The sequence below is a fragment of the Seriola dumerili genome, unplaced genomic scaffold, assembly GCF_002260705.1.
Source record: "Seriola dumerili isolate Sdu_G_001 unplaced genomic scaffold, Sdu_1.0 BDQW01001195.1, whole genome shotgun sequence".
Taxonomy (NCBI): domain Eukaryota; kingdom Metazoa; phylum Chordata; class Actinopteri; order Carangiformes; family Carangidae; genus Seriola; species Seriola dumerili.
This window is the reverse complement of record NW_019175450.1, coordinates 230664-251933: the sequence shown is the minus strand read 5'-3', so window position 1 is coordinate 251933 and position 21270 is coordinate 230664. Positions and strand designations below refer to the sequence as shown.

The window sequence follows — 21270 nt, the reverse complement described above, 5'->3', positions numbered from 1 at the left end:
GCGTCAACACACACTCGCCCCCTCCTCCACTACGTTCCCTCACTCCCTCCATCCATCCCTCACTCTTTCCCCCCTCCTGTTCTCTCTAGTAACTGTCTGAGTCTCACAATCTGCAGCCTCCTCCTCCCTGTTACACGCTGGTTGCTCTCACACACACACACGCACACACATGCACACACACATGCACACACACACAGACATCGCGAGCAAGCAAATGTCCTTTCTACACATGCTTCTATTAATAGCACCTTTGCTCACACACCACTTCCTGTTCATCCTTAGGTGAGTACACACAGGTTGCCCTCGGCAACCGTCCATCTACATTGTGATGGAGAGAGGAGAATGAGACAGGAAGGACCCATAGAGAGCGAGTCTTATGAACGCTCTGTGTCACATCTACCTGCTTTATTGTTTTAGTTTTATTTTTATCAATGTTTGGCTTCCTCTTGTTTACCTCTGCTCTTCTCAGAAGCCTGTGTGTGTTAATTCAGCTCTAAAGGCCTGGCTGGATTAACCTCCGGAGGGGCCCCGAGCCAATTTGTTGTTGAACCCTTATTGACCCCCACTGTGCATGGCAATATCATTATTTCCTCAGGAACCCAGAAACCAACCAGCAATCTAAACCAGAAACGATTGGTTGATTAATCAGGCACTCAATCAACAGAAAATTAATTGGCAACAATTGTGATAATTGATTAATTGTGTAAGCAAACATGCCAAAATTCACTGGTGCCAGCCTCCCAGATATGAATATTTGCAGTTTTCTTCAAGAGTAAACTTTGTGGAAGTTATGACTGCTGGTCAGACCAAAAAAGACAACTTAACGATGGGCTTTACAGTTTTACAGTTACAGTTCAAACTGCTTCATTTTTATCTGTGTGTCAAGAAATTTACACACAGAAGAAATTGAAGCAATTTGATAAAAAAAAAAATGAAACTTAATAAATAAATAAAATAAGAGCTCAATATGAGCTGGCTGAAGAGGGTATTTCCCCAGGGCACCATACAAGCTAGAACCGACACTGATGACACTGACGACATGGCCAGATCAACTTACTAAAGGCTATGGGGCAGTTTATTGTTGGGCATCTATTGACCCTCACTCCACACTGCAGTTTTAATATTTCCCCAGACCAAACTAGAGCTGAAATGTTTAGTTGATTCATTGATTAGCTGACCAATAGAAAATTAATCGGCAACTTTTTGGATTATTGATATATCATTAAAGTCATCTTTTAAACATAAATACAAACAATTCACTGGTACCAATTTCTCGACTGTGAATATTTGAAAAATTAAGAAAAACAATTTCAATATGTTAACTGTGGAGTCAAACAATCAATTGATTATTAAAGAAAAGTAATTGTCAGACATATTGATAATGGTAATATTTGTTTGTCTCAGCTTTAGTTATCCTATGATGGAATAATGATACCTTAACTGCGATCAAACTGCTTTGTTTTTTTTCTGTCAAGAAATTTCCACTCAGAAAAAAATTCATGAAAAATGCAACTTTTCAAAATAATAAAAAAAAATTTAAAATTGAGCTCAATATAAACCAGAACAGCTGAGACAGTCTCAGATCGAAGGAAAAAGAAACAGTTTGCGGCTTATCTACCAGGATATAAACTGTCCCCTCCTTCATACACAGTCTTTATTTTCTCTTTTCTCTCTCTGTTGATTCTTTTCCCTCAACAGCAGCTGTGCTCGTCCTTCCACCTGCTCTTCTTTTTGCTCCCCCATTTTGCCCCCACCCCCACTCCTACCCCACCCCACTCACCCCTTAGTTGTCCTGTGGGACGTGAGGATGCTCTGACAGGCTCAGCGTCTGTTCTTGTTCTGGTATTTTTGTGCCACAGCGGCGGGGGCTGGTACAGGAATAGTGTCGGAGTTGTAGTGTATACTGTGGGGGTGGGATCTGGGGAGGGTTGCGATGTGAGATTTTAAACCATTGTATAGACAGGAGGGAGACCAGGGAGGATTGCGTAAGTTGGCTCCGTGGCTGCAAATTTAGCCTGGGCTCACTCACGCATAAATTTGATGAGCAGTACTATCTCTGCCGTCAGAGCTGGGGTATTTAAAGATGTGAGTGTGTGTTGGCATGGGATGTAGGGTGTATTTATTGTGCGTGTTTATTTACAAGTCGTGAAGACTGATGGCTGATCATTTGAGATGCAAAGGGCGGCATTTGCATCTATAGTACAGCACCTCTCCCCGTCCCTCTTCTCTCTGTTCCTCATCCTGTTGTTGCTATTTATTTTTGAAATGGCAGATTGTTATAGAAGGTGGTGATTAGGTGTTTCACAGTCACTGACTGTGCCACAGATTTATTACAGTGATGTAACATGTCATCGAAACTTTCACTTCTTGTCCAACTTTCATGAACAAACGTGAGGCAATTAGACAGCAACAAGATGTTGTTAATTTATAGATCTTATGCTTTTCTATTTTCCAGGTCTCCTCTGTTTTGTACACTCACTGAGCACTTTATTAGGAATACATTTACCTGTACATATGCTTATTCGTGCAGTTATCCAGATACAGTTCAGGAGCTTCAGTTAATGTTCACATTTAACATCAGATTGGAGAAAAAATGTGATCTCAATGACTTTGACCATGGCATGATTGTTGGTGCCAGATGTGTTGGTTTGTGTTTTTCTGAAACTGCTGATCTCCTGGGATTTTCACACACAGCAGCTTCTAGAGTTTACCTGGACATAAACACCTTGTCGATGAGAGAGGTCAGAGGAGAATGGACAGAGTGGTTGGAGCTGACAGAAAGTCTACGGTAACTCAAATAACCACTCTTTACAACTGTGGTGAGCAGAAAAACTTCTCAGGATGAACAACGGGTCAAACCTTGAGCTACAACAGCAGAAAACCACATCAGGAATCCATAGTCCCAACCTGCCTTGTGTCAGCAGTCCAGGCTGGTGGTAGTGGTTGTGTAATAGTGTGGGGAATGTTTTCTTGCCACACCTTGACTACCTTAATACCAATCAATCATAGTTTGAATGCCACAGCCTATCTGAATATTGTTGCTGACCATGCTCATCGATTTATGGCCACAGTTTACCGTTTTCTAATGATAATACTGCTTCCAGCATGATGATGCACTATGTCGCAAGGCAAAAGTCGTCTCAAACTCGTTTCATGAACATGACAATGTGTGATTTTGTTAGTGGTGGTTTGTGATTTTTTGGATTTTATTGTGATGGTTTTGCAATTGAAATATCAAAAACCTTAAAACAGCAGTTCAACATGTAGGCCTACTGTACAGCATTGCGACGTTAGCATTCAATGGACATCACTGAGTCCACCTGCATGCAGTTCCTGACTACTGAAAATCTTTTATTTGGATTAAGAGGATCCTTAGCTAATAAACTCCTCCTCTGACGATGTGAGAGATGGGCTATCTCAGACTATAAATTATACATATATACAGTATGTATATATATATATATACTGAATATATTGGGCAGGAAATTACAGGTTTTTTTTGTTTTTTTGTTTTTTTTACAAAATACACTATAAATTATTACCCATTATACAAGGTTATACAATAAAATCTACAATTATATTCTAGCATAGCATTGACTGCTACTACTAATTCACTTAAAGTGTGCACAGAAATCCTGAAAACCAGTCCACATGAAGTATGTGCAGACCTAAACACTAAACTGCTGCCGTCAGCCATTCATGCCTGTGTTACTCAAATGCCCACCGGCAAAAAACCTGTTTCAAATTCTACTCATGACTCGAATGCCATGTCATCACTGCGTGTTATGCTCAGCTTGTTTGTAGACCTATGTACGCAAATGTGGTTTTCAGGCATCTCATAATCGTTTGGACAGTTTACACGCAAAAGCTGTTGGCCGGTTGAGGACAAATACTTTATAACTTAGTCGAAGGTTTGTTAGTGGTTGTAGCCCTGGTTAAATGAGTTCAGAGAATGAAATCAGTGTGAAACAACGCTAGGTTACAGATGTGTTCAGTTATCTGTAAGAGTAAATTTTATGACAAACAAGTGAAACGTGTTTCAGCAGAGGTGGAAGAATACCAATGACACAGATATACTAGATCACCATTACTGATATTACTCTTCCAAGTGCTTTCAAATAATACTGTAGTATTATTTCTGTGTAATATATATGAATGGATCAACATGTAACACGTGGTTGGTGGAGGAGGGAGGTGGGGTGGGGAGGTTAGTCAATCTGTCAGAATGAAGGTGATATCAAAAATGTCCAAGAACAGACTCAGCTGGTGAGAATCGGATGCAGTCCTGGAGGTAACGTAGAGCAAGGGGCCGTGTTTGTGGAGTGGGAGATGGAAGACGTGAGAGAAGAGGAGATGGATAAGGTGAGGAGCACAAGAGCAAAAGGAAAAGTATGAGGAGTGAAGGAGGATTGTGTGGGCAGAGAAGGCCAGCGAGGTGAGGGGGATGACGGGGACACATGCAGGTTTGTGTCCTCCTGACGTGCGCAGTGTACACATAGTCCTCTCTTTTCTTCCCCCATATCCTTTCTCTCTCTCTTCATTGGATCTCACCCTCTACCAGTCCCTCTTCCTCACCCACTCACTCCCTTTTATTCCTACCTCTTACTGGTCCCTGAAAAAATAGGGCAGTCCTTATGTAAGGAGAAGAAGTGGGGAGGGGGACTGTGAGCAGAGGAAAAAAGGTTGAAACAAAGCCTTCTGGATAGAAACGAGCGAAACAGAGGGAGAGTGAATAGGGGGAAAAACGAAGTTGCCATCCAGGCTCCTAATTCGGGTGGAAGAAGGATTCAAATCTACTTAAATAATGGCAGCACTACAACATGACACTGCAAATCACTATCTTATAAGCTCATTTATACAGTGCAATATGTATGAGAACAATGATATCTTTTAATAACTATGATGATTAAATGCAGACGTTTCGGCTGTAAGGGTGTTCCGGTATTTGCATCCATATACTGTGCAGTGAACTGTTTTACCCTTGGGGGTATGTACAACCATCGCTACGGTTTCTGCAGAATTTTTGATATGAAAAAATCCCCCTCGAGTTAAAGCAGCAAGTCAGTACTTTAACCTCATATTCACCGTTTAAAGTCAAATCCTTTGTGTTGGTGTAAAGCATGAAAAAAGTCCTAATACATATCGACTGCTGGTGTTAGAGAGTAATGGAGTACACTTCAAGTATCATTTTAAGGTTCTTGTTCATTACTTGAGTATTTCCATTTTATGCTACTCTATACTTCAGGGAAAATATTGTACTTTCTCCTTCATTACATTTATCTAAGAGCTATAGTTACTTTTCAGATTGTGATTTAACAGACAAAACATATCAGGTTTATAAATATGATGCACTGCTATACATTAACTATCCAAAAATATGTAAAATAGTTCTAATTAGCTCTACCTCGACCAACTATGTACAACAATAAAAAGCTACCTTCACATTGAGGCATCAGTAACAACAATCCAAAATCATAATATATATAGTGGTATAACACTCACAGTATAACTATGACTTCTACTACATTTTGGTAGTTATACTGACATGCTTTTACTAAGATTTTCAATGCAGGATTTTTACTTGTAAAGGAGTCTTGCTATATTTTAGTATTGCCAACGTGGTGTTGTGCATGTTGGCTCACTGTCACACTGTCATGACACTTGAATATAACAGAGCCATTGTTAATATTAGTAGTAACATCTGTGCTTTTCCTACTATGTCAAGTCTGAATGTCTGCTGTGAAAGATTTATCGTAGTGGACTAATAAGTTTAGTCCTATCAAATGTTGCAAAGTGTAGTTATACACACTAACTAATACAATTTAATACAACAGTCCTGCAATATAATCTTCCTTCATGAAGAAAATCATGTTTAATTCTTACTGAATAGATGAGATGCTGATTCAACTGTATGATCATGTTGTAGGATGTACTTTATGTTGCATTATACAGAAAAGTGCTTCTGTTATTTAGCCTATGTTCATTGATATAAATGTGGTGAACAAAATAATAGAAACACCTTAAGAGAATACAAACTCTTAGGACAATACCTGACCACTGTGTTTAACTACAGTATCTTACTAAATGTACTGAGTTACTTTCCACCTCTGATCTCATCCTCATTCTCTCTCACCCTCTTGCTCTTGTCCCTCCCTCTTTCTGGCGCTTTGCCTCTCTGACTGGCAGCAAGCCTGTTGAAAGTAGGCTAGGATTGACGCGCTGCTTGTGTCTGAGTCACAGAGAGCTGTGGAATACTGAAACCCACTGATTGCATTTAACTTTAGGCATCCGACTCCCATGCAGTGCATGATACAATAGAGCCATCCACTCTGCTTTCTGCACCTCAATGCTGACGTTTATAGCTGCACTTAGAGCAAAAAAAAAAGAGAATGCCAATTGTTCTGACGTTGTGAACAATTGTAGAGATGGTTATTTAGAGGCATTGGCAATATACAGATAAAGTAATGGTCTCACTCGCCACACGTTATAACACAAATGCTAAAACGAGATGATCCTACTTGTGGTTGCACACAAGTGGGGTTAGAATGACACCAAACTGAATAATGAAAAAAAGGAGTATATCATCTTAATTTCCTGCCATTGTACAATTACCTCTATGTTACACAAAGCTGTCAAGCATCTTTTTAATATTTGCTTCATCATCAAGTACTGTCAAGAGCCTTTTTAGAGCAGGTCAGCCATGCCACAGCCAGTGTAAGAGTGAGTGAGAGTGTAAGAGGCCTGATACCACTCTGCCGAGTGAAATAAGATGACGTGAGAACATTTTTGTCTCAGAACAGCCCACAACCAAGGCTTTGACGCATGCACAATTGAAAATGTTTTACCTTCTGCACGGATCACTGTAAATTATTGCTGTGCGTGTGTGCTGTGTGGGTTCCTGTAAACACACAAGCTGGTTATTTAACTGGAGAACCAGAAGGATTACGCCATATAAACACAAGTACATTAACATAAACAGGGCAAAAGTGAGGTGCAGCCGAGCTGTGTGCTGAAGCCGGGAACAAGAAAAACTGGAAAGTCACAAGTGTAAACAATGTGACCGGCTCTTCATAGTCACGGACACAAAAAGGGTCATGGGAAAGTTCTCATTTAGTCAATATGAGTTTTGTTTGACTGTCCACTGAGGGGTCCTGTGGAGTCTGTGGGAGAATGGGGTAGCAGGACTCTTGTATTGGACTGTCATGGTGAAGAGGAAACTCTGAGAGTGAAATCTCAATTTATTTAATGTATATATACTACAACCCTAATTCAGTCATAAGGTCTGGGCAGTGACTGAAAGCATACGTTAGTGGATACCACAGGCTAAAAGCTCTTGTCAAAGCTTCCACACTACATCATATCTTTCCTTCATTTAAAGCTTGTGCACACAATCAAATAACTTCTTAATATTATATATAATGATTTCAGGTACTATTCACCTTTTATATGGTATGAACAGCAAACTTGGATTTTTTCATTTACCTCAGAAATGTTAAAGCTTTACTCTCTGATGTCTTTTATGACTCTTGTAATTGTTTTTACTTGGCACTTGATTGTTGGCTGTCTGGCTTTACATGTGCTTTTTTTGTATGCTCACTATGAATCTTGGTATCAGTAAGACTCCCCTGATAAAATAACTGAAAATAAATAAAATTAGTTAGCTTAGGTTGTCTGGGCTCCTCATTTGGGACAAGATGACGCTCTGCACCTTTGCATCACAAGTAGCCAGCTGAAATCATGTGGGTATCCGGTCTGGATGCCTCACAAACACCTGCCTGTGGAAGTATTCTGGGTTGCATTACTTATTTAGTGTACTACCCGGTGGTTCAACTTGGCCAGATGGGTAGCAGAATGAATGGATGGAAGATGTAGTCACTCACAAGCACAGAGATGTATATTTTTCTAAATGTAATTAGCCTTAAAGGATAGGTTCACATTTTGTGTCTTAAAACAACTGTTTGCAATAATGTCAAATTTTAACTGGAACAAAACTAATTCACGCACAAATGTAAGAAACACAAATCAGATACTACCAGATTCCCTGTCTGAGCAACACAAAGAACACTAAAGGGAATCAAGAGAAGGTGGAGGTTAATATTGAGGAAGTGTGTCTGTGATTTGGCTCTCACAAAAAAAGCAAGAGTTCCTCAGCTCCCCTCCTGGTCTGTGGTACAACTACAAAACACAGAGTCAGCTCTAACAGTAAACTGGAGAAACTGCACTCTGCCCCTAGTGAAAGATAGAGAACTGCACATTTGTTATACAACTCTGTACTCCTGCACTTTTACATTTATCGCTCATAAAACAAAGGAGACTGAGGCCAGCTGAGGCATGTATTTTTCAGACTATCACTCAAAGACTACAGGAGCTAGTATGTGAGCCAATAACAGGGTGAGGTACAAAATAGCTTGAAAAAACTAAAAAACTGCCATATTCTGTAGTTGATACAGTTCCAACAAAACTGAATAAGACAGAAGAGGATGTACCAAGTTCAAAAGTTTATGGCTCAGTCTCAACTTAAATATTAATAAATGTAAGGCTCCACTTTCTTTAATTTCGGCTCAACTATTTTAGTTAATACACTGTACACAAGCCATGTTTGCATAGGAGTGCAGGAAGGCCTTCAACTTTGCCAAGACAGAATTACTGGATTTAGTTGAGAGTAGATGTGTTATTAACACACATGGGCAGACCTGCTCCCCCACCTAACAGATCATGTCACAATAAGCTTCAGGAATTTTCAGCCAAAGGCTGACCTGAAAGTCAAGGCAAGCTAAGCGTTTTCATAAATAATCTTGTCCTCAGTTTCAGTTTTGTTGCTCTGAATAGCTGAGTGAATATGAACAGCTCTGAGAGAACACAGCAGACAAAAGATCGAAGGAAACTGTTGAGTGGCTGAAAGAAAAACTATGGTATGAGGGTATGAGACATTTTGGTTGGCTGGAGAGAGCAGGCCGATCAAATTTCTCTCAGTGAGGTGGGGAAAGCCTGTGAGAGTTATGCAATGTTGTTGGGATATGGAGCCAGAAGGGGTGTAAACAAAACCACTCTGAAGTGGGACAGGCCTAAGCGTTGCTTGGTAACAAATATTTTGGGCAGGAAGATCAGGCAAACATGGCCCGCCTTCCAAAAGGAAACAGGGGCTGGCCTCATGAGCACAGTGCAAGTTAGTGGCTTCCCGAAAATATGCTAAGAGACAGGGGGAAGCAAAACAAAGCACATGAAGGGCATTAGACAACACTGCGTCTATTTTTTACCTGACACGGCTATAGTCTAGACCACCACAAGTTGTAAACAAAAAAACTCTTAAGGAACAAATTAGTCTAGAGACAGGACTGCAGTCTCATTTAAACTCCATTATGTAGTTACTCTACTCTCTATGACTTGCAGAGTGATTTAGGTATATATAACCCATAAAGAAACCTTAAAACAAGCTGTAATGCTGATTCACTGATATCCAAATGATGATGTTGCAATACCCACTATTAAATTTACTTTACAAGCTGCAACCATTAGTTGATTGACAGTAAATTAATCTGCAATATCAAAATCGTGTTAGTCATTTTTTAAGGAACAACACCAAACATTGGTTGCTTCAGCTTCCCCAATTTTTTCAAACATCATTGTAAAGTGAATAATTTGGGGTTTTAGAGAGTTGATTTAACGTAGCCTACTAACACATCGGTAAAAGTTACCTTGAAATATGGGAGTCATGACAGATATTTTATTAATCGACTCAAACAATCTGCAGATAATTGATTATGGAAATAACTTAATTCTCAAACTGTTACAACTGTTTCATACATTTTAAGCGTCTTAAGGTTCTATAGTTCATTATTATGGAGATGACCAATGATTCCCTGAAAGCAGTAGCCTAGTGATACTGTTAAAATTATCCTTTTGAAATAAAGTACATCTAATTGAATCAAATTCAGTGTAACAAAAGGTCTGAGAAAACTGCAGAATTAAGAAAACAATTACTGCCCACCTTTTCTACAAAATATCAGCTTCTATAGACACTTGTCCGTGGAAAATGTTTCACTTACTCGTGTTGTCTGACGCTGAATCGGTTTATGACCTTAAATAAAAATTATTTGTCCTGGGTTCCGCTTGTTACCTACGCATTTTCAACACAATGATTAATCACAAGATGTATACATTTATGTATTATGCGTTGCGAAGCGAGTGCATATTTGCATTTTACAGATTACGACTTGGACATGGGACAACATGCGAGTTTGAAAAACGTTAACAACGTTAATTTCACTGTCCCTGTAACCACCAGACGTTACAACGCGCAAAACAACAGTCGCTGACGGTTAAAACTGCGCTAAAACAACAACAATCGCTGTAGCATAGTTGGAGTTGCTGCTGGTCTCTGCACAGAAAGAATCCGGAAGCCATGTTGTGTGCTGCTGCTGTCTGTCACTCAGAGCCGGTTACCACAGAAACCGGTTGCTAGGCGGCATAACAAAAAAGACAAATTTATACGTCCTTGCGTCAGAGGCAACGGCGTATCCAAGGCGACAGAACGCTACACACACACGCATCAGACCTGTGGATATGGCACATGGTGTCTGCCTCTGGTTTTAACCTAAATATCTCCTTTTAACGTGGTACTACTGGCTATTTGTGATATTTTGAACAGCTTTAAGAAAGAAAACGTGTCGCCTGCGTAATCCATTACATTTATCAGCATTCATAGCTAAAACTTAGTCAGTAGTTATCTCCGTAATTTCTTGCCCTCACACCGTCGTCCTGCTGTTATCGGTGATTCTCGTTATTTCCCCTTGAATGTAGGCTGTTCGCCTGCGTTATCAGCCATTCACCTCAAAAATTCCCCATCATGAACAACTTGTATCGACGGAGTTAGTCATCCCGGTTCAGCAGCACAAACACCGGTAACGGCAGCTCGAATGGGACACGGCGTCCTCCGTGGATCCTCGTCTCTGACGTTGTTGTAGCGCTGACTAATAACTTGTTATCCCCAGCTCTTCCCTTTTTACTCACGCCTTTTCGCACAACGGCTGTAGCTGTAGCCCTTACACAGCAGCATGCCCGCCTCGTGACATTGTTTGACATCACAAGCTCAAAACGTAGGCCTTGTATTTTAGATTTTCTTTCATGATTTGCCACCCGATTTTCCCGCATTTAGCCTGTGGAGCAAACCCCCAAGCCAACCTCCCACCTGCCACACTGGTGTCCGCATGTAGGCTACAATAATGAATCACTTTCTGTTCGCTGATGTTTGCGATGACAGACGCTGATTTCCGTCACTGCTGCCCACTGTCCATGTCAGAAACAGAATCACACTTCTGTTTACCAATTTATGTTTCTCTTTTGTGCTCAATGGGGCTGCTGCCGGTGTGCTCTGTGACAGAGTCCTGCCTCCACTCAAATCCATAGATATGTAAATCTAACAATCTAACTAAACTATTGGGCGGATTCTGTATACAGTTTGAGGGTATTTCTCAACTTCCATTAGATTCACACTTGTCACCGTGCCTGACTTCAGGTTTCTGACACAGATGAAAAGGAGGCTTTCCCCCTTTAGACGTTAAGCTCTGAAGCTCCAAGGACTCCCGAGGGCGTGTCCTGAGAAAGTTTTCAGCAGGATTTCCCTTGCATGCCTGACGGGATTCCGTCCTGGAGTGACATAGATCTCTGGGTGTTGCATAAAAAAGCCATTGTATATTCTCTGATGTGTTTCAGAAGATATACATGATATTTAGACAAACTACAGTGGCTATAGAATGTTGTGTTTTCTGTTTATCTATAGATAATAGCTAAAAATCATGTTGAAGTCCATATATGTGCTTATGATTTCAGTTTAACTGAACACAACAACACTCCACAAATGCTTACACATGGGACTGTAGATATTATAGGAATATTATAATGCCTTCTCTTGACGTAGCCATGACCCAATGTTCCAATCCAAATATACGCCTATAGATAGTCCTAAATAGATACTTTCCATATTTATCACTCTGAAGTTTCATGAAATTTCCTTTCAGAAATTGTCAGACGGTGAGAAATATCTCGTGCCTGTGATTGTATAAAAAAAAATCTATTATTACCCGTCGGCGAGGTGAGCTTCTGGTCCATTTCAGTGGGAGAGGGATTCCCTCAACGTCACCAAGGAGACCAAACACAACACCAAGGCACAAATATGGGCATGTACGTCATCAGCGGAACTCCGAGGCGGGACTTAGACGATAGAAATGCCTTGTTTGTACCTCGAGGAGGATCGATTCATTCATACGACAAGATCTGCTACTGTGCACCGTAATAACAGCTAACGTCCTCCGGCGTACCGTGGACGGACTTCATGGATCTATAATCGAATATTTGACATTCGGATAAAGGAGAGCGTTAGAAGGATTTAAAGCTAAACGAGAGGACTTCTTAACAGAAAAATTGGGACACTTCCCCCTAAACGCGGGGAACTGGATTAAGCTTCTTCATGCAACTTTTTTGGAAAGAAACCAAGAGCATATCAGTGGGGAATAATAAGAAGATCAGCAACGGTAAGTGTCTTTATTTGGACGATATACAGTAGCCTACGGCGTGTTTGAAGTAAATATTTGCTTTAAGAATAGCGTTTTTGAGTGGGTCGGGAACATCTGTCTACCGCTGTCAGTCAGTCTATACTTATAGACATACACATCGTTCCCTGCGGAAGTTGCTTCCACAAACGCTCTGCTGTAGAGTTTTCTTCAATGATCAATGATGGCGGGATTGTCCAACTTTCAACCATTATCAAAGTAATTCTCTGGGTTTTGTTAACTGCATTGCCCATAACGTCAGTCATTCTCTCCCCACAGTACCTCTCCTTTAGTAATCTTCTTGTGTGTGCCGCTGCCCTGCCGCTGCAGGTGACATCGCGCTCTCTCCGGTAACTGCAGGTGTCTCGTTCTCTCTCGGTCCCTGCGGGGAGATGTACCAAGGGTTCCCCGGCGACCCCGACAGCGGATCCCGTGGAAGCTCGTCTCCATCCATAGAGTCCCAGTGCCTTTCCTCCGTGGACTCCTTCGGGAGCCCGCCGACCACCAGTGCTCCGCAGGTATGATAGAGTCAAGAGACTATCAATGCAATATAATGCATGGTAGCAAATGTTAGATGCTGATGTTAAATGTTGTTTTAAAAATAAGCGAATGTTACAGCTGTTCCTTAGTTTATTTATTTATAAATGCAACAAGTTTGACTTATGTTCCTATATGCACTGATGGACCTGTGCTACCTATGGATCTATGGGACTAATTAGGGTATGTGCTTCTGCTAACATGTTTCCAAATAGATAAACTGCACGTTGTGATATGTATGGTCTATACATTATAGATATTAATATAGAAATGTAATTTTCTTACGTATTCAGTTTCATATGCTATTGTTGCATACGGTATTGTATTTGATAGCTTATCTCCCAGAATGGGTTTTGTTTTGTTGACAATGTGCTGCTATGGTTGTACCATACAGACATGTAAGCTAATCTGAGATCTGCATGAAAAGTGGCAATGAATCGTAAAAAAAGAAAAAAAAAGAAAACCGAAGCTAAGCTATATACACGGCGTTGTAATTGTACAATATATATGACCTAGGCTCTTAATGGGACTTTTTGTCCTTTATTTGAATTGGACATTGGTGGTGTTATTAATGGAAAGCACGTATAGGAACCCACTAAGCGTGTACTACCGTGTTCCTGCAGTCAGATATAAATAGTTACGCTAATGTATACCAAGGATTCGATAGAAGTTTATGTGTTGCCTGTAGTATCCCTGGTAGCGGCTCTCAAGCTTTGACAACGTGCTCGGTTTACAGCACGCCGCAAAACGGATGACAGCGTTCTGGAACTCTCCTACGTAAGCGCTGAAGCCCTGCCCCTCCTTCCACGCTCTCCGTTCTCCTCTCACAGGCCTCGCCGTGACGTAAATGCTCGTTCTATTTTGGAGTGCTACGTCGCGTTGCCAAGGGGAACACCGGGGGTGTGACGGGGGAGGAGGAAGAAGGAGAGGGGAGACGCTAATTGAGAGAAACGATTGGTCGAGGTGGCTGCTTTCAGAGCCGCCTGTCCCAGTCTCTTAACACGCTTTTGTATGAATATAAATTGAAGTCGACGCAGTCCTCCTCGGGTCTAAAATGAAACAAAATAGACAAGCGACAGATTTGGGCTTTTTATATGTCCTAAACTGACATAGAAATCAAGTAACACAGTATCAAAACGAGTGAATTAGAAATCAAGACTTAATGCCTATTATTTTTTCCTTGTCTTTACTCCTCTAATTATGTTGTTGATAGTTGGATACGCTGCGTTTTTTTCCACACTTTAAAAGATATGTATTTGTTCCAGCACTATACTGAAGCTGTATAACACTTACATTAAGTTAAAAGAAAAGGCTTTATTTTAAATCCCCATATTTAGCATTTCTAGACATTATAGTCATTTAAGAAATGATTCAAAACACACTGTATTGTAGTGGTGCAGATATAAGTGTTTGTCATTACCGACAATGTAGTAAAACATAGCTGTGATTATGTAAAATATGTCCTATTGAAGACGTTATGATTGTTGTTGAATATTGTACTTGCTTACTGTACACTTATACCTGCTTAAAACTATATTATAGTGTGTTATACACCATTTATTAAATGTTTGTATATCTTATAAATGCTAAATAGGGGGACTTAAAGTAAACTGATACCACTTAAAATTACATTTTTATTCCTGAACCATTTTGCCATGTCATGCCATGTATCTTTACTAGAATTTTAAATATTTTACAATTTAAAGTAGGATCTTGGTTAGAATTTCTATACAGTGCATCTTTAATAATGCAGGAATAACCTAGTTCCTCTGGGTATTTCTGCCCCTGTCTCTCTAAATGTGTTCACTGACTTACAGTGGTTTTACATGGTGTGTTAAACTCTACTTGTTAATGCGCAGGAGTGTGTGTCAGCGGGAGCTGGCTTGAGCATTGTGGGCAGCGGGCTAGGGGCCAGTATTGGAGGGGAGATGCCCGGTTCATTTGTACCCACCGTCACCGCCATCACCACCAGTCAGGACCTGCAGTGGATGGTGCAGCCGACCCTCATCTCTTCCCAGGCCTCTGGTCAGAGTGGGTCCACTGGCACTACAACCATGACCCAGCCAGTTTCACTGGTTGACCCATATGACATGCCAGGCCCCAGTTATTCTTCAAGGTCTGGATTCACTCCTCCAAGTTCAGATACTCCAGGCCCAGCACCGGGCCCTATCCGCCAGCCCAGAACCCGCAGCCGCCGTTCACGAGACGAGTCTGTGAGTGACGATGGAGATGTTGGTGTGTTAGTAAGTGTGTGTGCTTGAACGGTTTGTTTGTTGACCCTTGTATGTTACACATGAAATGTAGGTTTATGCAATGTTAAGCAGTGGTGTGTACAAACACTTTCAGATGCATGAACATTGAACAAAAAAGGGCACCTCCCTGTCTGCTGTAGGCGGTTGTCACAAAACCTATTAAACAGGGATTAAATGGGGACAGTGTGGAGGGTTATGTGGGAGGATAATCTGCCAAATGTGACTTATTTTTGGAATAATTGGTGTCATTTAGGGTAATTATTCCTTAGCTAGATAAAAGATAGCCTACCGCCAGAACATGAGGGAAAAGTTACATTTTTTCTTTGTAAAAGGGTAAAAGACAACAGCTGGTGTAGTCATCCTGCCTGCTCCATTTAATTTCCCCACCATTGCCCATTAATACAATATAACTACATTTTCAAGAACAATCACAAAATTTTTGCCCTAATCCATTTTATTTTTTCTCTTCATCCTAGCTAACACCTGAGGAGGAGGAGAAGAGGCGTGTTCGTCGAGAGAGAAACAAACTGGCGGCCGCCAAATGTAGAAACCGCCGACGAGAACTCACAGACAGACTGCAGTCGGTGAGCTTGGCCTTGTTATAGCTGCAAGAATGAGCAATGATCATAATTACATACATTAAGTTACCTTGCATAGCATTTCAGAGTGTGTTAATAACTGTCTGCATGTGTTGTAAAAAAAAAAAGAGGATTGTGGTAAGTGAAGACAATTACAGTCCTCAAGACAGACTATTGGACCTACAGTATTTATGGCTTAATTAACAAGCTCCTACAGAAGCCACCTTACATATACAGCTGCAGATGAGGAAGGCATTTTCTACTGGGGTGGGCACATCCACCTTCACAAACGTGAAGGCGTAGCTAACTCTCCTGTCCTCTCTCTTTCCTCTGCACATCCTCTTCCCTCCTCTACTCATTTACCCACCTTTATCTTGCTCCCCTGCCCCTTTGCCCCTGCTTCTTCCATTCTCTGTACCTGCCCACAGGAGACAGACATACTGGAGGAGGAGAAGGCGGAGCTGGAGGCTGAGATCTCGGAGCTGCAGAAGGAGAAGGAGCGCCTGGAGTTTGTCCTGGTGGCCCACCAGCCGAACTGTAAGATCCCATATCAGGACCAGCTTCAGCAGGGCTCAGCGCAGCTCCCTCCTGTCCAGTCCCAGCTAGCTCCCCAGACCTTACAACCTCCCGTCTCCATTGTGGGCTTGGCTGTGAAGGAAGACTCTTTCTATCTGCCTCCTGCCTACACAGCTCATCCGGCCTCCACACAGTCCCAGCCTCCGGTTCAGCAGCAGCAAGTCCAGCAGCAGCCTCAGCCAGGGATAATGCAGGAGGTAGAGTTTTCTAGTTCTTTCTATGGCTCAAGTGAGCCGGCATCTGGCGGGCCGTGCCTTATGGCCAGCGACAGTGGTGGTGGTGGTGGTAACCATGACGATGCGGCCATTGGCAGCTACAACACCTCATACACATCTTCATTTGTGTTCACCTACCCAGAGGGAGCCTGCGGGGTCAGTGCCAACCAGCGGAACAGCAGTAGCGAGCAGTCATCTGATTCCCTGAACTCGCCCTCTCTGCTGGCGCTCTGACTGACCGACAGACACATGCGCACACATTTTAACACGCACATACATTATGCTCGCTGGAAGTAAAGGCTGAGGCAAGTACATGCACAGTGCCAATCAGTCTCACAGATTGAGACAAAAAAAAAACAAAAAAACAACCAATCATTTGTATGTGATTGTGTTGAAGTTTGCACATTCTGAAATGCATTCCAAATAAGAGCCAAACAAACCCTTAAGATTGTAACATTGGGCTTAAACAACAAACAAATTCTTGTTTTGTATTATCAAGTACCTGCAACTGGACAAGATAAGTGAATAGCCCAAGTCCAAGTTGCCGGTTTTAAGTGCTCTGAATTAACAGATTAATTCACATTGAATACTCTCAATCTTCAACATGTACAGTACATTGATACCATAAACTCACTTTACACTCCAACAAGCACCAGTGCCCCCACCTTGTTCCCTCTGTCGGTTGCCCCTTTTCCAGTGCTCTTGCTCTCATCCTTTTCCATCCTTTTCTCCCTTCTTCCTTTTGCTGAATGTATTTGTGCCGATCTGAAATAGGGACGAAGGACACTTTGTGCAGGGTCTTTTCTTGTGGGAGACAGACTGCTGATGTCTCGCTCACCTCTAACTCTTCATCTGCTTGACTTCCCTCTGCTTCTTCATTTGCTGCTTGGACTTGGCAAGTTGAGGATCTGTGCTTCTTTTCGTTTTAAAAAATTCTTCTGCCGTCTGCCTACCTGCCATGCGACCCATCTCTACCCATCTCTGTTTCTCCTCTTCTGTCTCTGTGTTTCTCCCTCTCTGAAGTCTTCAACCTCCGAGAGCCCGAAGACCCCCTCCAGCCCTTGGGACCTTGAGTGAATGCCGGCCCAACTAACACGTCCTTTTGCACCCTTTGATACAAGGACATGGACGCAACCCCCCAATACAGAAGAACCTTTATCTTGGAGCGCATTGCTCAAAGAGGATCCTTACAGTGAACAGCAGCTAAATACTTTTAACACATGCACATAGACGTGTAATTGATGAACCCAAAACTCAAGACGGATGCCACTGTCTTCTGCTGAGCCATGTTTTGATGTTCACACGATGAAGATTAGACACATCTTATGTTGTGAGGAGGGTTAAAAGTGAGGATGGAGAGAGATTTTAGCGGGAAGGGAGAAAGGATGTGCAAGCAAGCTGGACAGACACAAATGGAGAGGTGATGGACAGAGGATAACTCCCATCCTAACCATTGATTTTTGGAACCAAATGTAAGAGCCAAATGTTAAAAAACAAAGCAAAAAAAGAAAGAGAAAACAATCCTGCTCTTGCCAACTGTGTGGAAGGGTGACCTCAGTAAAAACACCTCCATACCGCAGAGCCTCATCACCCTGGGCCTACATGCTCATATTCACACCATCGCTTTCAAGTCTCTGAACTGAAGATACAGACGTTTTGTTGCATCGCACCAGCGAGTGTTGCTCAGAATCAATCAGATGTGAACCGATGCCTTTATTTAGAGGAGAGACATTTTTGTAGTGATTCAGACAACCTCTAAGCATTGGGCTCAGGGGTCTCTGTACCTCCCCTTTTCTCTCAGCGGAGACGAGGCGGGGGTGCATTTATTGTGAGTGTGTCCACTCCGAGGCACCTGGCCCGTTTATTTCTTTCTTTATTGAGGTTGATGTGGTGAGAGAGCACAAAGCAAGACCTGGAAACAAAAAGGGGAGAACACGTGGGCTGATGTTGTGGAGTGAGCGTCCTTTCTTTGCCTGTGAATTTGTACAATTTGTTTTTCCTGTATGTTTGAGTGAGAATTGTTATATATTTTAATGTTTATGTTTGTTTGTGTGTTCGATTGTTCTGCAATGACCTCTGCTTTCTCTTGTACTGTTGCCATTTCTTGTTTTTTATCTTATTTTATTTTATTTTATTTCTTTTTTACTTTTCGTTTTGTTTGTTTTTTTATCAGGAGATTTCCTCATAACTGTTACTATTATTATTGCATTGTAAGTATTGTTTCATTATTTTATTGTATTTTCATTTGGCAACTTCAGAGGCATGTTGTGCACTACAAAAAAATCTAATTATAAATCTATATGCATATACATATATACAGGTAACATGTATATATAAGTGTATGTACCATGATTGTAAAGTATGAATGTCTGCAAATCTAAATGGGATATTTTTGTCAATGAAGAACAAGATAAAATGTTACTGAGGTTTAGTTTTAAAATGAATATTTTTCTAAAGGAACAAAAAAAAAAAAAACTATATTCAATTTAAAGTACTGCCCTGTCCCTCAACATGAAGCACGATGTCACTGCCTCTATCAATGTGTATTTATGTTTTATAAACAATATAAAGCACTATCCAGTTACATTAAATGTATGTTTATAATTATGATGTTAGAAGGTTGTGGTAACGCCTTTGTTTTGTTTGTTTGTTTTTTCTCTGTGAGGTCTGTCCCAAAGCTACTGACACCTAATGCCACTTGATCTTTCGCAGATGCAAAATGAGGAAAAAAAAAGGTGTGATTGAATGTCAATACACATATTAAAAGTGTTCGGACTACGTCATGATGACTAAACTGTTTCATTTAAGGACAAAGTATTTCATACCCAGTATGCATTTCTGTCCAGTATAAACATATCACTCAATAACATTGTTATTTCCTAACTGAAATGTGTGTTTTGAAGGATAACTGCAGCTTTAGCCTTGATATAAACATTATCATGTTAAAGATTTTCCTTTCTTGTACTCAAGCAAGTTGTCTAAATTAGTTTTAAAAAACTTATTGTGATTGTATTTGCTGGATAAGAGGCTTTATTTTCCATAAATAAACATGTTTATTCAAAGCATTGGCTAGATTAATGGTATAAATCTTTGTTCAAGTGTGGCTCTTGGTGGTCAGAAAGTGGGCAGACCTCATTTTTTAAACGTTGAATAAGGACTGTGTTTGTACAGATGTTGGAGATGCCTTTTGATTTCTCTCCAAATGCAAATGTGATGAGAATATGTTCTGGTGTGAGAATAAGCATAAAACATATTCAATAGTTCTCATGTATATAGGTTTTTGTGGTGCTACTTATAGTATACTATAATGACGAGGCAGTTTCACATTGTATGGTGGAAGGTGACACAATGCTGTTGCAGAGGCTCCAGACAATTGAACACGCTGCTTGTCTCATCAGGACGTTTTATTCTGAAAGGAAGCCAATAACAGTGAATTCCCTAGAGCTGAAGCTCTGAGAGCCCAGTAATTACTCTGTGATTTCATCATAGTTTAATATCAACTGCCTGCTACATCTTTAAGTGTGCTAAACAGATCTCAGAGGGCCCTTGTACTGTACCTGCACTCGACACGTATGCCCCTGATCACCACACAACATATTAGACTCATTCTTTCATCCAATTCCTTTGCCTTGGATTTAATTGAAGTTCTCTGAAATTGCTTTAAATCTTTTTTTTCTGTAAGGTTGCAATCGTAACTGAGTGGATAATGAATTGGAAAAGGGGACAAAGAAGGAAAAGGAGAACTATTGAGCTACCAGTTATAAGACAAAGAAACTGTCTGCACCTACCTGTACTGTACAATGGCTATGTCAGCATTAACTGAACAAGAGCTTTCCTATTTTTCTATAAGGTGAATGTTGCTATGTATTTCTATTTTTCCACAAGTCCCATATATGCTCTGATTTCATATTTTCCCTGGTATGACATGCAATACTTATTATCCTCTTGGATAAACATAATGTAGCAAATCATGCAGTGATCAAACTGACTGCTACTATATGTCAAGTGTGATGATGTATTGCTTTAATTATCCATTTTTGTTACAATATTAAAAGTTATCATTAATACTTAATATTCAGTTTTGAGACAATCTCCAAAAATTGTGTTACAATTTATCTAAATTTATTTTTTTTTTTCAGTCATTGATAACTTGCAAGGTTCCTCTATGTTAAAAAGTCATTGCTGTTATTACAAAACATTCCTTTTCTCAATGTTTCATCCATTTTTTTCTGGGAGCAAATGTCTCAATTTTGTCACATTTGGAAACAGAGGACATATGAGTTGATATATTTGGAGGTCAGAGCAGTGAAGGTCCTTGTTCTAGATGTAACATTGTCGGACTTAGATGACACGTGTCATTTATAATCACATAACTAGTTTATGAAGGTGCTCTGATATCAAATTGTCTATTTTTTCAGTGCATAAAATTGAACATAATTTACTGGTTTTCTACAATTCACTATAATGTACTGTTTATTAGTTTTCTTCATTTTACCTTGTTTTTACTCCTGAAGAGGACCAAAGTGTATGACATAGTTGCCGTGTCGCTTTTGCAGTCCCTGCT

The 21270-nt window shown here is 40.7% G+C and overlaps 1 protein-coding gene across 2 annotated transcripts; it reads left to right on the top strand.

Annotated features, from left to right (window-relative positions):
* Positions 1-12282: 12282 nt before the first annotated feature.
* fosb (FosB proto-oncogene, AP-1 transcription factor subunit) lies at positions 12283-18876 on the top strand. 2 transcript variants are annotated; one of them, XM_022767529.1, is made up of 5 exons: positions 12283-12530; positions 12879-13066; positions 14945-15328; positions 15814-15921; positions 16344-18876. In XM_022767529.1, the coding sequence occupies exons 1-5, from the start codon at positions 12467-12469 to the stop codon at positions 16938-16940; spliced, it is 1341 nt and encodes a 446-aa protein (XP_022623250.1). In that variant the 5' UTR covers positions 12283-12466; the 3' UTR covers positions 16941-18876. The 2 variants fall into 2 exon arrangements, with proteins under 2 accessions (XP_022623250.1, XP_022623251.1); XM_022767530.1 differs by having other exon boundaries at positions 12489-12530; positions 12828-13066.
* Positions 18877-21270: the final 2394 nt, after the last annotated feature.

Bases quoted from the DNA above. Each gene is read 5' to 3' on its own strand.
- fosb (XM_022767529.1), top strand. From the start codon at position 12,467: ATGCAACTTTTTTGGAAAGAAACCAAGAGCATATCAGTGGGGAATAAT. The intron at 12,531-12,878 runs GTAAGTGTCTTT...CTGCCGCTGCAG, and splicing joins TAATAAGAAGATCAGCAACG to GTGACATCGCGCTCTCTCCG. The intron at 15,922-16,343 runs GTGAGCTTGGCC...ACCTGCCCACAG, and splicing joins TCACAGACAGACTGCAGTCG to GAGACAGACATACTGGAGGA.